The sequence below is a fragment of the Physcomitrium patens genome, chromosome 11 (genome assembly GCF_059467195.1).
Source record: "Physcomitrium patens ecotype Gransden chromosome 11, ASM5946719v1, whole genome shotgun sequence".
Taxonomy (NCBI): domain Eukaryota; kingdom Viridiplantae; phylum Streptophyta; class Bryopsida; order Funariales; family Funariaceae; genus Physcomitrium; species Physcomitrium patens.
Genome location: NC_143420.1, coordinates 6,472,799 through 6,485,959, shown reverse-complemented (window position 1 = coordinate 6,485,959; position 13,161 = coordinate 6,472,799). Strand labels below are relative to the sequence as shown.

Here is a 13,161-nt window from a genome sequence, read left to right as displayed (position 1 = left end):
CAATCACTGTAAAACACACGATATGACAATCACATAGAACCATAATCCTATTTTTTAATGTATAACTATGTACAACACACACACTCACACACATATTTAGTCATTGTGCTTCACAAATATGTGAAGCACAATAAATAAAATTGATAGTTGCAGAAAATAATTTGACCCAAGCGAAATGGATTCTGCACTGGGATTTGATAATCATCGGCACACCAGTTCTTACATTGGAAAAATGGCCTAATAAGTATCTTCTATCAACAATATTCAAATTCTACAATGTCCAGGTTCTTTGCTACTCGGCAGAGGTCTCAGTTGCAATGGACCTTCAAGAGATTATATGAGGGTGAGGGGCACATCTGTATCGTGGCTTATCGAAACAAATATTAACGCAAATGTTTGCAGTTAATTGAAGGAAGTTAGAGAGTAGACAGAAGTCAGGGGTCTAACTTTCAGGTCTGAATCGAAGGTTCGGCCAAAATTCGCTGTGAAAAGAAGTTTCTCCAATCGTCCCACCCCATCTTTCATCACACATTGGATGAATGAATCACGTATTTGGCGCGTTTTGGAATATTTCTGGTTGCACCGTGGCCATGGTTGCGCCATGGTTGCGCCATGGTTGCACCGTCGCCATGGTTGCGCCATGGTTGCACCGTCGCCATCCATGGTTGCACCGTCGCCATCCATGGTTGCACCGTCGCCATGGTTGCACCGTCGCCATCCATGGTTGCACCGTCGCCATGGTTGCGCCATGGTTGCACCGTCGCCATCCATGGTTGCACCGTCGCCATGGTTGCGCCATGGCTGCACCGTCGCCATCCATGGTTGCACCGTCGCCATGGTTGCACCGTCGCCATCCATGGTTGCACCGTCGCCATGGTTGCGCCATGGTTGCACCGTCGCCATCCATGGTTGCACCGTCGCCATCCATGGTTGCGCCATGGCTGCACCGTCGCCATGGTTGCGCCATGGTTGCACCGTCGCCATCCATGGTTGCACCGTCGCCATCCATGGTTGCACCGTCGCCATGGTTGCGCCATGGTTGCACCGTCGCCATCCATGGTTGCACCGTCGCCATGGTTGCGCCATGGCTGCACCGTCGCCATGGTTGCGCCATGGTTGCACCGTCGCCATGGTTGCACCATGGTTGCATGCAACCATGTGGGTTACGGTGCTTTGGTGGAACATCAGAGATTCCCTCCCATGGGGTTACGGCTTCACGTGAGGACGATGCCCCCGGTCTGGACCCGGCTGCTCCTATGATGATGAGAGATCCCTCCCTCCCTCAAAATTTCATACGTGCCACCGAAAAAAATTTCATCCATCCAATGGAGAAGGAGGAATTCATCCAAATAAACCTCGAACATATATATATCTCCAGGTTCTCCCCGAGCTCGATAGAAATAGAAGACCGAAATCTGTCATCGCGGATTTAGTGTGTTTTGTGGGACGAGTATTTAGTTGATTTGACGAGCTTGATGTGAGGCGGTGAATTCAGTTCAGTGAGTGCGGTTTCGACTTGCACTGATTTGGCTTCAGAAGTTGCGTAGTCATTGTGAATTGCAGAGTGAATCCGTCACGATGGGCTCCAATCCGATTCCCCCAATTCTTCCTCTTGAATCCAGTCTGACCTTCCTGCCTGGCGAGATCGATTACCTCTTCTGTGGAGGTCCTCCGGTGGCCCGTCCACATGTGCCTCCAGTTGCTGTTGAAGTTGAGAACCACGAGGCCCGCGCTGCTGCTGGAGAGCCCGCCTTGATCGCACCATCCCAAGCTGCATAACGAAGATTGTCAACTTGGTTTGCCTGCTTGCTGCAGCGCATGAAGTCCCTGAGCTGTGTTCACAACTTCAGCAAAGGTTCATTTGCTAGAATGTGATGCGGGAGTAGTTTGTTGCTTGATGCGTTTAGCTTTCCACGCTGATACGTCTGTTGGCGGTCATGGAACTGTGATCGGGCTTGAAATTAATCCTATGGTCGCTTTGAATGCGGTCAGCATTCACAGCCTTACACTTACTCTGCAGCTCCTCCATTTGATGTTTTCATTGAACCAGAAACTAATATTTACTTCGAGTATCGGTCTCTACCAATCTCCTCTTTCTCCTGAATTTCATACCGTCTGCTGTCTGTTTTGCTTATACATGTTTCTATGTTTTCCCGTGTCGTCAACTGGTTTTAGCCGCTGAGGATTACGGTTTTGCTTTACGGTTGTGTGATCGGCGCCACTCTGGGTGGAGTTGATCTGTTGCGTTGATTTATAAGGATTGTGCACAACAATTGATGCAGCTGCTGCCGTGCACTTGGTGATGAAAGATGGGGTGGGACGATTGGAGAAACTTCTTTTCACAGCGAATTTTGGCCGAACCTTCGATTCAGACCTGAAAGTTAGACCCCTGACTTCTGTCTACTCTCTAACTTCCTTCAATTAACTGCAAACATTTGCGTTAATATTTGTTTCGATAAGCCACGATGAAGATGTTTTATAAAGATTAAAACAAAAAATTCAATGGAATCAAAATTAAATACTCTATTGTACAAATAATGCATTAACAGATGTGGTTTGAATTGCCAATCTTAAAGTTGGTTTTCTTTAGAGATGTGCCTCTTTTTTTAAAAAAAGTTGTGCATTTCTTCATATTGAATAAGACATCATATATACTTATACATGTACCTGTTTTTGTTTGTTTGTTTGTTTGTTTGTTTTGTTTGGTATAGCACTAAAGTAATTAAAAATGATCTCAAAAAAACTGAAACCAATTATTTTTATTTGGTATAATGGTTAGAATCAAGATATTTTTTGACATATTTAGACTTACAGTTTAAAAATAAAAATAAAAGCGGTTCATTTCATAACATAGTCTCCACTAACTTTGTAATATATTTAAGGCTTCTAAAGAAGATTTTGTTTTGTTTTCACTAAGTTGAGGACTTTTGAAAAACATTTATACCATGCCCTTTTAAATTATGATGCTAGATATAAAGACCCCTTATAACATTCAATCAATATATGAACTTTAAATTGTAATCTTTTTATAACACCTTGAATGATTTATTACATTCTATATAGATTTTGAGATAGGTTTTGAAATTTATATTATATAGTTATTTTGTTTTATTAAAGATCATTTTCGGAATTTTTACCACAAGTTGATTGGTTGGAATGATTGCTTATATACACAATCCTTCAAATTTTAATGTTTTATATCATATTCTATCTATATTTTTTTTTTTTTATTATGACATCGTTATATATGTTTCTATTTTTATCAATTACATAACAAAATGCTTATGTATGTTATTTCTTACATATCCATAGTTGTCTTTAAAATTAATTTTATGTTTTCATTGTAAAATTAATGTTATACAATCCTTTTTCAAGTTACCATCATTTTTTTTTGCACTTTATGTTGTGTCACCAATATTATGGATCTTGCTTGTACATACTTTATTTTTATATTTTTATATTTGGAATTGTATCTTCAAAACTCCTCTTTGTTTAATGGTTTGTGCCAAATTCAATGTGATTGGACAAAGATAGTTCAACTTTGAGTAAAAAACACAAGAAGACATCACAAAATTGGTATAATTTACGTATTGCAATAGTGAATTTTGCCCATGAAATTGAGATTGCATATTAGATCTCACGATGACAATTGGGTGTAGATTAATTGCTTTGCATACGTATTAATACGATATCACCTACAAAGTTCCTTTCATCCACACCCTAGAGTTACGAACAGGAGCACTAGCAGCTTCCTCTTTTGAAAAAACGTAGATACGTCCAGCAAGATATAATCATTTCCTAGATAAACAGGTCACGGTCTTTGCGGTACTACAGTAACCGGGATTCTTTGGATTTTTAGGGCTTTGGGACGCCCTAAGGTCCTCCCCGAAGTATCTGTGTTCCCCTTCAAGCTCCTACTATGGATCAGTTGAATTGTGGAAATTGCGAGAGATTTTTCAGCTCCATGATCAAACTGTAAAAGTTGCTTTGTCAGATTTGTCAATTATTGAGTTGTGTAAACGTCTTGTTTCGTTACCTAGTTGCTCAAGTTTGCTATATACACGCTGTTTATTCTGTAGCGAAGAAATTATGAAAAGCTGTTTTATATGTTGGAGAGTTAGGTTTGGATGGTAACTATGTTTTTTGGAAGTTGGGTTTTTGAGCTAGGATTTTTCAAGCTTTGAATTGATGTGTTTTTGTAACCTTGGAGTAATTGTGTTAGTTTGCATGAAAGTAGAAGAGTGTAGGATTGTGGTAGAGGTTCTTGTGTGAGGGGCTTGATTGTGAAAAGGAGTCTAATGGTGGAAAAAACGGAAGATGCTCCTGTTGGAGCGGTCCCCGAGGACGCGAATCAACGTAAGTTTGTTTCCTTGTGGAATCTTGTCTATGTGGTTTAGCTCTTGATGCGATTGTTGTTTGTGCATGGGCAAAAGTTTTGGTTGGAGGAATCTGTGTATTGAATCTGGAGGATGAATTGATGGCTTTCATAGAGAATCTGGATTGTGTAAGTTTTGTTGTTATGTGTCTCAATCTTGGTTGAGCAGCCGGCTACCATCAATTGGCTTAGTGGAAGGATTTTTAAATAGTTTTTGAGGGCCTCTTGTGTGATCGTGCTACAACTGCTTGTAATTGTTCCTAGGGGTCGATTCAGAGAGTTAGACGGGTTTGTCTTTTGTAGGAAAAGAGAAGAAAGCGGTATGTGGTTGATTGGACTTGCAAGAAAATTGAGTTTTTGTCCTGAAGAGGTGTCTTATTTGAGACTCGAGCCATCTTGAGTGATTAAGACTCTGTAAGTCTGAGCAACTGTGGTATCTTGGAGTTGTACCAACTGAGATTGATGTTTTCCAATTGCTTGTATGAAACAGATTGTCCTGGGACGATTGTCTTGGGATTGTCTTATACGAGGCCTCGCTACCTCTTTCTCTTCCTCCCCCATTTGTGCCACCAAAATTGTTTTGCGGGCTGTCCCTCCCTCTACCCCCAATTTGAAGGTAAGCTGTTTGCAATCCACGTTGGTAAACGTCTTATCTCATCTTGTACTTGCCATCCTTTTGTTTCGCATTCTATAAGCTTTCTTCTTATGCAGCGTTTCTACGAGTAGCTAGTTTCGTAGATTCGCTTGTGACACACAATTTCGATTACCGTGGACATGTGACTACCTTCTAGGTTTAGGATTCATAGGTTAGAGGAGTTAGTTTCGTTAATTGGATGTGTTGGTGACATTGTTACCTTTGTGTAGGCTTGCATCAAGTTGTGCCATTTTTCCTGTAACTTCAATGAGAGAATATTTCGACTTCTTTATATTTGCAGGCTTTGGAAGTGGAGTTTAACAACAGAGACAAATACATCTACTCTGCAGAATTTCTTTGTGTCAAAAGTTCTACAGTTGACAGTCAGCGTCATTCAGCGAGAGGAACAATTAGGATATTTCTTCATCTTTATATCTGGCGTTGCGGTCATTTTCATTAATAATACGAAAAAATATTTTAGGCTCCTAACCTTCTACTCGCAATTTTGAATTTGAACTCCAAGCCTTGCACTGCCAATGGATGTCGCCGCAATTTTTTCCTTTAAACCTCTGTCTGGATCTACATTGTGAGCAATGTTCCAACCAAGTGGAAATGACAATGTGCAGGCAGTTGTAAGAAGGAGACATGTCACCATCATATCAGTTGAACCCACTGGAAATTATGCAATCAGGTAAACTCTATTAAAATTACAATCTGAATGCCCAAGAGTACTGTGGAATTCACCCACTAAACTTCAGGTTTTTTCTTCTATGTTAATCAATGAATCTGTTCTTGCATCAAGTGGCAGGCTCAAGTTCTCCCAACTGAAACTCTAGAGACATCTTGTACATGTTATGGTGCACAGTTGTTCAGAAGTATTTGCACCATGCACATCCTATTTTGTTTCTCAACACTGTTTTTGAACACAGACCCCTCCTGTGATCAGAAGCATCTAAAACATATCATTGATGCCTTACCACAAAATATCGTTTGACGACTTGCATGACACTGGGATCTACACTTGGAGCTATCTTCATTCTCTAAGCAAAAATAAGTTCAAGTTGATGCGAGAGTATCTTAGGACCTTGAAAGAGCAATCAGCTGTGACTTTGTGACGAAAACGAAGAACAGAACGTGAATTTGGTTCCGAATCCTGAGGTGGGCTAAAATTACTCTGGTTGTCTGTAACACAGTGGTGTTGGCTTTCAAGGCAGTGAGGCCCCAACTGCTCAGCTTATCTTGACAGTAACCTCTGCAATCTTTTCTAGTGATGAGATTCCAAAATAATTAGTTCGTTGTGATCGCTCAAGCAAAGCTTTGAAGTTCAATGAGCACAAATTTTTGGATTCACGACAAATTTACATCACCTACTAAATAATTGAGCAATTGAGATTCACAAGTTGTATTTTTTGAGTCCATTTAGAAATTGAAGTTGTAGCTTGTTGTTCATATTTTATTGTCAAGTTGTATTTTTCAAATATTTTTTGAGTCCATTTAGAAATTGATGTTGTAGCTTGTTCGTATTTTATAGTGTGTTGATGAATGTGAAAATGGTATTAGATGCATTCCATATCAGAAATGAAAGAGAAATATTTCATGTCAATAATTACAAAAATTACAATAGAGACCATGAGGTTGGAATTATATGTAACATCTAACAAAGGTCTTATTCTCACCTATGATTTTTCACCTTGTTTTACAATAGAAGTGTGTTTAGAACCAAAAAATCAAAGTCTTAGCTTTATTGGATTTAGGAGTTTCAACTTGATTTTATAGATGAAGACTTTGTCAAAAAACAAGATATATCCTTAGTTAAGAAAATCAAACTTGTGCATATGAAAGTAATAGATGGATGTTCATTATCTTTTGGAAATGTTATATATGAAACTATTCCTACATAAGTAGTAATTAGTAGTTATAATAGTATAATAATATTTAATGTGATTAAGTCTCTTTCTAATCCAATTATTTTAGGATTATTGTAGTTTAAAAGATATAATCTTCAAATAGACTAGATTTCTTGTAATCTCGATTTTTTTGATAGTTTAGCTTAAGGTCTTGTTAGACAAGTAGAAATCCATAAGTCTAATATATCCAAACTTTTATTAATAAGTGCAAAAAATTTCATGCATGCCACAAATAAAGGACCATCTTTTGTTATATATGCAACATCCATTGTTGATGGTGAAAAGATATTAAGTAGTATTCTTAGTCAATATCAAGATTTTAAAGATGTTTTAGAAAAAAAAAATACAAATATTTTTCAAGAGCATTATTTTTATGATTGTACCATCAATCTTCAAGAAGGAACTCAACTATTATTTGGACCAATCTATAGCCTATGACAAAATGAATTGGTTGCACTCAAAGATTACATTGATGAAAACTTGATTAAAAACTTTATATGCGATTCTCCAGTCGAGGCTCCTAACGGGGCTTCTACCTTATTTTTGAAGAAAAAGAACGAATTTCTATAGATGTGTGAGGATTATTGAGGACTTAACAAGTTCACCATCAAGAATAAGAATCTTCTATATTTGATTTCAAGACTTCTTTATCAATTAAATGAAGCAAAGATCTATACAAAAATAGATCAATGAAGAGCATATAACCTAGTTCGCATCAAAGAAGGAGATAAATGGAAGATTGCTTTTCAAACTGGATATGGACATTTTAAATATAATATCATGCCTTTTGGACTCATGAATGGACCAAGTACTTTCTAACATCTAATAAATGATGTCTTTTGTGAGTTTTTTGATGATTGTGTGGTCTATTATTTAGACAATATTTTAATCTATTCTAAGAATATAGAAGAGTAGAAGTTCATGTTTATCATGTGTTACAAAAACTAAGAGATGCAAGATTATACACAAAGATGAAAAAGTGTGTATTCTACACTACTCAAGTTGATTTTTTGAGATACATCATTTCTAATGAAGGGCTTATGATGGATTCAAAGAAGGTCCACACTATAATAGATTAGGAGATCCTAAGAACAGTTAGAGATGTGCAATGCTTTTTGGACTTTGTTAATTATTACCAAATTTTTATCAAGTACTTTTCTCAAGTTGTAGTTCCACTTACATATTTGACTTGTAAAGACAAACTTAAGTAGAATAAAAAATCCAAAGCATCATTTGTTTCTTTGAAGAAGGAATTTATTTCTACACCAACTTTATATCGCATCAACTTTTTTAAGATATTTTTTATGGAAAAAAATGCATCAAACTTTGCTTTCAATGCAGTATTGTCACAAATAGAAATAAATGATAAATTCCATTTAATAGCTTTCCATTCCAAAAAAATTTCAATAGCCGAGATTAACTATGAGATCTACGATAAAGAACTTGTAATTATGGATTTATTTCAACAATGGCATCATTATCTAGAAGGTGCTTCAAGTCTAGTCATAATATATATATCAATCACAAGAACGTCAAATATTTCATATCAGTACGTGTTCTGAATGGTCGCCAAGTCCATTACAGCATATCATTATCAAGATTTGATTTCAAGATCACATATCAACCTGAAAAACAACAAGGTTTATCAAATGCTCTTTCTAGAGATCCTTATCTTGGACCAAAAGAAGGAGACGTATCTTTTAATCAACAAAAAATAATCCTCTTGAAGCTAGAGTATTTTTATCTTTGAGCAATGAAATCAACATTGACTATTGATTTCACCTTTGTCAAAAAAATTCAATCAAGTATGTCTTTTGATCTTCTTATTCATGATATCAAGAAACTTTCTTTTAAGTCTCAAAGTTTAAGTTTAAGAACAACCTTCTCTATTTTGAAGAATGCCTATATGTTCCAAAATGAGAAGCATATTTATGTGTTCTTTAAGTACGTCATGACTTTTTAGCAGTAGGACATTTTGAATACAATAAAATTTTAGAGCTTAAATCTAGAAATTTTTGGTGGCAAGACAAATGTGGAAGGTGGTAAAAGACTTTATCTAGTCATGTGACATTTATTCAAGATCAAAAACTCCTTATTATCAACTCTATGGACTTTTCCAACTATTGACTATATTCGAATAACCATGGTCTTTCATTTCTATGGATTTTATTATAGATCTTTTAAGTTCAAGTTTATATGATTCTATATTTGTAATCGTAGATTACTTCACCAAAATGGCACATTTTGTATCATATACAAAATCTATTTCAAATGAAGAAAGAATTAAGCTTTTTATTAATAATATCTATTGCTATCATGGATTGCCAAAGGATATTATATCGGATAGGAGGATTCAATTTGTATCAAGATTTTAAAAAAAATTATTTAAAATTCTAAAGGTAGATATAAAGCTCTCTTCGACTTTTCATCTTCAAACTGATGGGTAAACGAAATGAGTGAATTAAGTTTTAGAGTAGTATTTGAGGTGTACCATCAACTATCATCAAGATGATTAGACAATTCTTTTACTATTGGTAGAGTTTGCATACAATAATTTAGTAAATTTTTCTACTCAACAAACACCTTTTTTTACCACTTATGATTATTCTATGACTTGATATTTTTGACTGTGTAAAATTTAATAATCATACACCAAAAATTTAACAAATTATTTATCAAAGTTGTATGCAACAATGAAGACACAATTAAAGGAAGCTCAAGAACAACAAAATACCTACATAGATATCTTTTGCAAGTAGCAACTACAATTCAATGTAGGTGATAAGGTATGGTTACTTCATCACAATATCAAGACTACTTGTCATTGTAATAAATTAGACTATTGAAAACTTTGATCTTTTCCTATTAGTGAATAAGTCAATCTTATTGCTTATCGATTATATCTACCGGAGTCTATGAAGAACGACCTTGTATTTTATATGTCCTTTTTTGAGCCATATAAGATAATGAATATCTCGAAAAGAAGACAAATGCAACTTCTTCCTATAGAAGTGGAGAATAATCAAGAATTTGACATAGAAGAAGTCTTAGATTCAAGATGGCACCAAAATAGGTTAGAATATCTTATTCATTAGCGTAGATATTATATTAGTGAACGTACATGAGAGCTAACAAAGAAGTTTGTAAATGCAACAAAAAAGGTTGAGGCCTTTTATTGACAACATCTATCAAAAATTAGATGAAGAATTGTAAAGATCTATGAAAGATGATGATTGCTGCTCGTGAAACTCATCCCTAGAAGGTAGAGTAGTGTAATAGACATATACATTTACTCTAATAGTTATTTATATAATTAAATAGAAGTAAGTAAATATAGATTAATTTCATAAAATCTTGTAGAAAAGCTTCCTAAAAGCTTCTTAGAAGCTTGATGGATGCATTTTTGACTTTAGATGTGTTTTTAGGTTAGAAATTTGGCCAATAAATTAATCACATGTTGGTAGCTTGTAGAACAAGTTAACTCTGTGTAGTAGCCTGTGAAACAAGTTAATTATGTGGTACATATATAGATAACTTGCCTTACAAGTTAAGACATATAGCTAGCAAAGTCAACACATGTTAGAGGTCTTATAGAATATCACCATGTAGCTCCTAATTAGAAAGTATATATGGAAGAAAGAGTGAAGAGTGAAGCGTGTTTCACTCTTGTCAATGCCTTTATAATCTTTAGTCTTATTTTAAGACTTTTTAGTCTTCTTATTTTAAGTAATAGCCATTCTAGTCCAATATTATATCATCTTTGGATGTCTTTTTAGTTTCTTTCAATGATATAAGGATATATTGAGAATTTTCTTTCTTTGAGATTCATGTCTTTGATAGAAGTTTAATTGCATAAGGTCCAAGTTTTAAAGATTTATCAATCAAGTACAACTTGTGATTGAACTTTAATCTCTAAGCTATCCAATTTCAGAATCACAAGTTAGATTCATTAATACACTTCTTTAAGGTTCAATATTATTGTCGTTTTCATCTTTTCTTGAATAATAAGGTTCAATATTAGATAATTTGGAGGCTATTTTGGTGGAATTTTGAACCATGTATAGAAAACATGATGCAATTTGTGTTACGACCAATACGATCTATATTTTGCAATAAGAGAATCGATCTATAACATTATATGCTTTACAATTTTGACAACTTGTAACTGATAATAAGTGGAATGATGCTACACTTATTAGCCAATTTTTCTATGGATTACAATATGAGGTAAGAAAATTGATTTTTAACTTATCTGATCTTCAAACATTGAGTCAAATGATTGACTTTGCTATGTAGTATAACAATTGACTTTTTAAATTTTTGATCAAAGAGTCAGACAAGTAGGCTCTAACGTTACTATAATTCAATGGCAACACCAACACTTCCTGAATACATACATTCAAAAGTAGAAGATATGCAAATTGATGCGATACATTTCAAACTTCTTACTGAGCAAGATAAGATTCATCGCTGTCATGAAAGATTGTACTTATATTGTAGAGAATCTAAGTACACTGCTCAATATTGTCCAAAGAAAGAACACAATTATAAAATAAAGAGTACAAATATCAAAGAAGATAATAGAACAAAAAACAAGTTTGTCTAGCTATAATAAAGACCATTGTTGTATTTTATGGTTTTCTATTTGGGAATACATGGAATACCTAGCTGTAGAGAATTTAGTTTTAACTTCTTAGCAAAGCTCCAATAAGTTATTTAATCTTAAAAGTAGAAGACAAATAAATACTACAATATCAAAAAGATATTGTATTAATAAATATTTTTATATTTAAGAAGGTTTATACATAAGGCTTTCTAAAATATCTAGAAATTTTCTAACATTCTTGGCTATACCAATCATAGCTAACCATTTGCTCGTAGATTAGGTTTTCAATAACTTCAAAAGAAATCCAAAATCTCCTCTCAAAAGCTCATATTTATACAAAAATTCAAAAATAGCTCAACATATCCATCTTCAACATATATATAAAGTCTTGGCTTCCAAAATATTCCCTTATTTTGTGTAAAATGCTCAAGTTATAATAAAATTCCTTCAAAATAAAATATTCCTACAAAGGATTTTTTCTTCTTAAACTTTAGAAATTCATATATCTTGATCCAATAGTTCAAATTTTGTCAAATTTACATATATTATAAAATTCACTCTTAAGCTTTACTTTACAAAATTTAAATTTTAAATTCTCTACCAATCGTTTGGTATCTTAAAAACCCTAGCAAGTGCTTTAAAACCCTAATGCATAAGTACCTAAGTATTATTTTCTTCATATCTCACAAATCCAAAACTCAAATGTCACAAAACTTATGTATAAAGTTTAATAATATAAAATATATATTTTTAAAAATTCTTAGCCAAAATCTTATCAAAGTGCACAAGATATAGCACAAAATACAACTACTAGCAATTTGGGTCACTTATAACTCCTTAAATTCCAAATCCTGACTTTAACTTCCAATAAGTTTTTTATTCTAGCTTAGAATTTATCAAAAATTATATGTAAAATATAGTCAAGAAAGTGCTCTCTTTAATCCTAATTGTCAATCCTCTGTTACTTTCTGTACGCATGTGTTATATCCAAAAGTCTAACAATAGGTATAAAATCAACATCCTAACTTTGAACGCCCATATTTCTTTCATATAAACTCCAAATGAATCAAAATATGCTCCAAAATTGTAGCCAAAAATCTAAAATTGCTGATCCTAGTCTTTAAAGCAAAAATATTTTTGAAAAACTAACCCTAATCTCTAATATGGCCTCAAGCAACCTCCTCAAAATCCATTGGTCATGATTTTTGACCAATGGAAATGGAGATTTTCATCATCCATCTCCATTCATCTATATGGATGCTCTTAACTTTCTTTTTGCTACCAAAATCCCTCTTCAATTTTTTTTTTACAAGATTTACTTAATATATGCCTTAAACATCAAATTAAAGAACTAAAATAAGACTTCAAGAGTCACTAATGTCTAATAAAGGTGACTCTAAATATTTAAAGTTACCACCAACAAAATCAATCTCAAAAGCCATTATCAAAAGAAAATAAAGTTATATAAATTTTAATAGTAATCCTTTTAAACAACCTCCTTTTAAAGTAGTAATCTAATCACAATCTATAACCAATTAAAATCTAATAACATGGCTCTCATCATGTTGCTAAGTAAATTATATATTAAATACATAATCACATTATTTTCACATAGTAGCCAAACCACAACCTTTAAGAT

The 13,161-nt window shown here is 34.2% G+C and overlaps 1 protein-coding gene and 1 long non-coding RNA gene across 6 annotated transcripts; both read left to right on the top strand.

Moving 5' to 3' along the window:
• The first annotated feature begins 1,118 nt into the window (after window positions 1–1,118).
• LOC141045956 (uncharacterized) lies at window positions 1,119–4,087 on the top strand. 4 transcript variants are annotated; one of them, XR_012218583.2, is made up of 3 exons: window positions 1,119–1,378; window positions 1,564–1,987; window positions 2,283–4,087. XR_012218583.2 is itself a non-coding variant. In XM_073537377.2 (2 exons), exons 1-2 carry the CDS (start codon window positions 1,149–1,151, stop codon window positions 1,777–1,779), a joined length of 462 nt encoding a protein of 153 aa, XP_073393478.1. In that variant the 5' UTR covers window positions 1,119–1,148; the 3' UTR covers window positions 1,780–2,086. The 4 variants fall into 4 exon arrangements, 1 of the variants encoding a protein (XP_073393478.1); XR_012218582.2 differs by having other exon boundaries at window positions 1,548–1,855; XR_012218581.2 differs by having other exon boundaries at window positions 1,548–1,987.
• LOC112289033 (uncharacterized) lies at window positions 3,896–6,414 on the top strand. 2 transcript variants are annotated; one of them, XR_016505432.1, is made up of 4 exons: window positions 3,896–4,356; window positions 4,866–4,991; window positions 5,636–5,700; window positions 5,939–6,414. It is a non-coding gene; the product is annotated as an uncharacterized LOC112289033 (long non-coding RNA). The 2 variants fall into 2 exon arrangements; XR_016505431.1 differs by having other exon boundaries at window positions 5,818–6,414.
• Window positions 6,415–13,161: the final 6,747 nt, after the last annotated feature.

Coding starts and splice junctions, on each gene's coding strand:
- LOC141045956 (XM_073537377.2), top strand. CDS start 1,149: ATGCAACCATGTGGGTTACGGTGCTTTGGTGGAACATCAGAGATTCCC. Junction 1,379..1,547: donor GAACATATATATATCTCCAG/GTTCTCCCCGAG, acceptor GAAGTTGCGTAG/TCATTGTGAATTGCAGAGTG.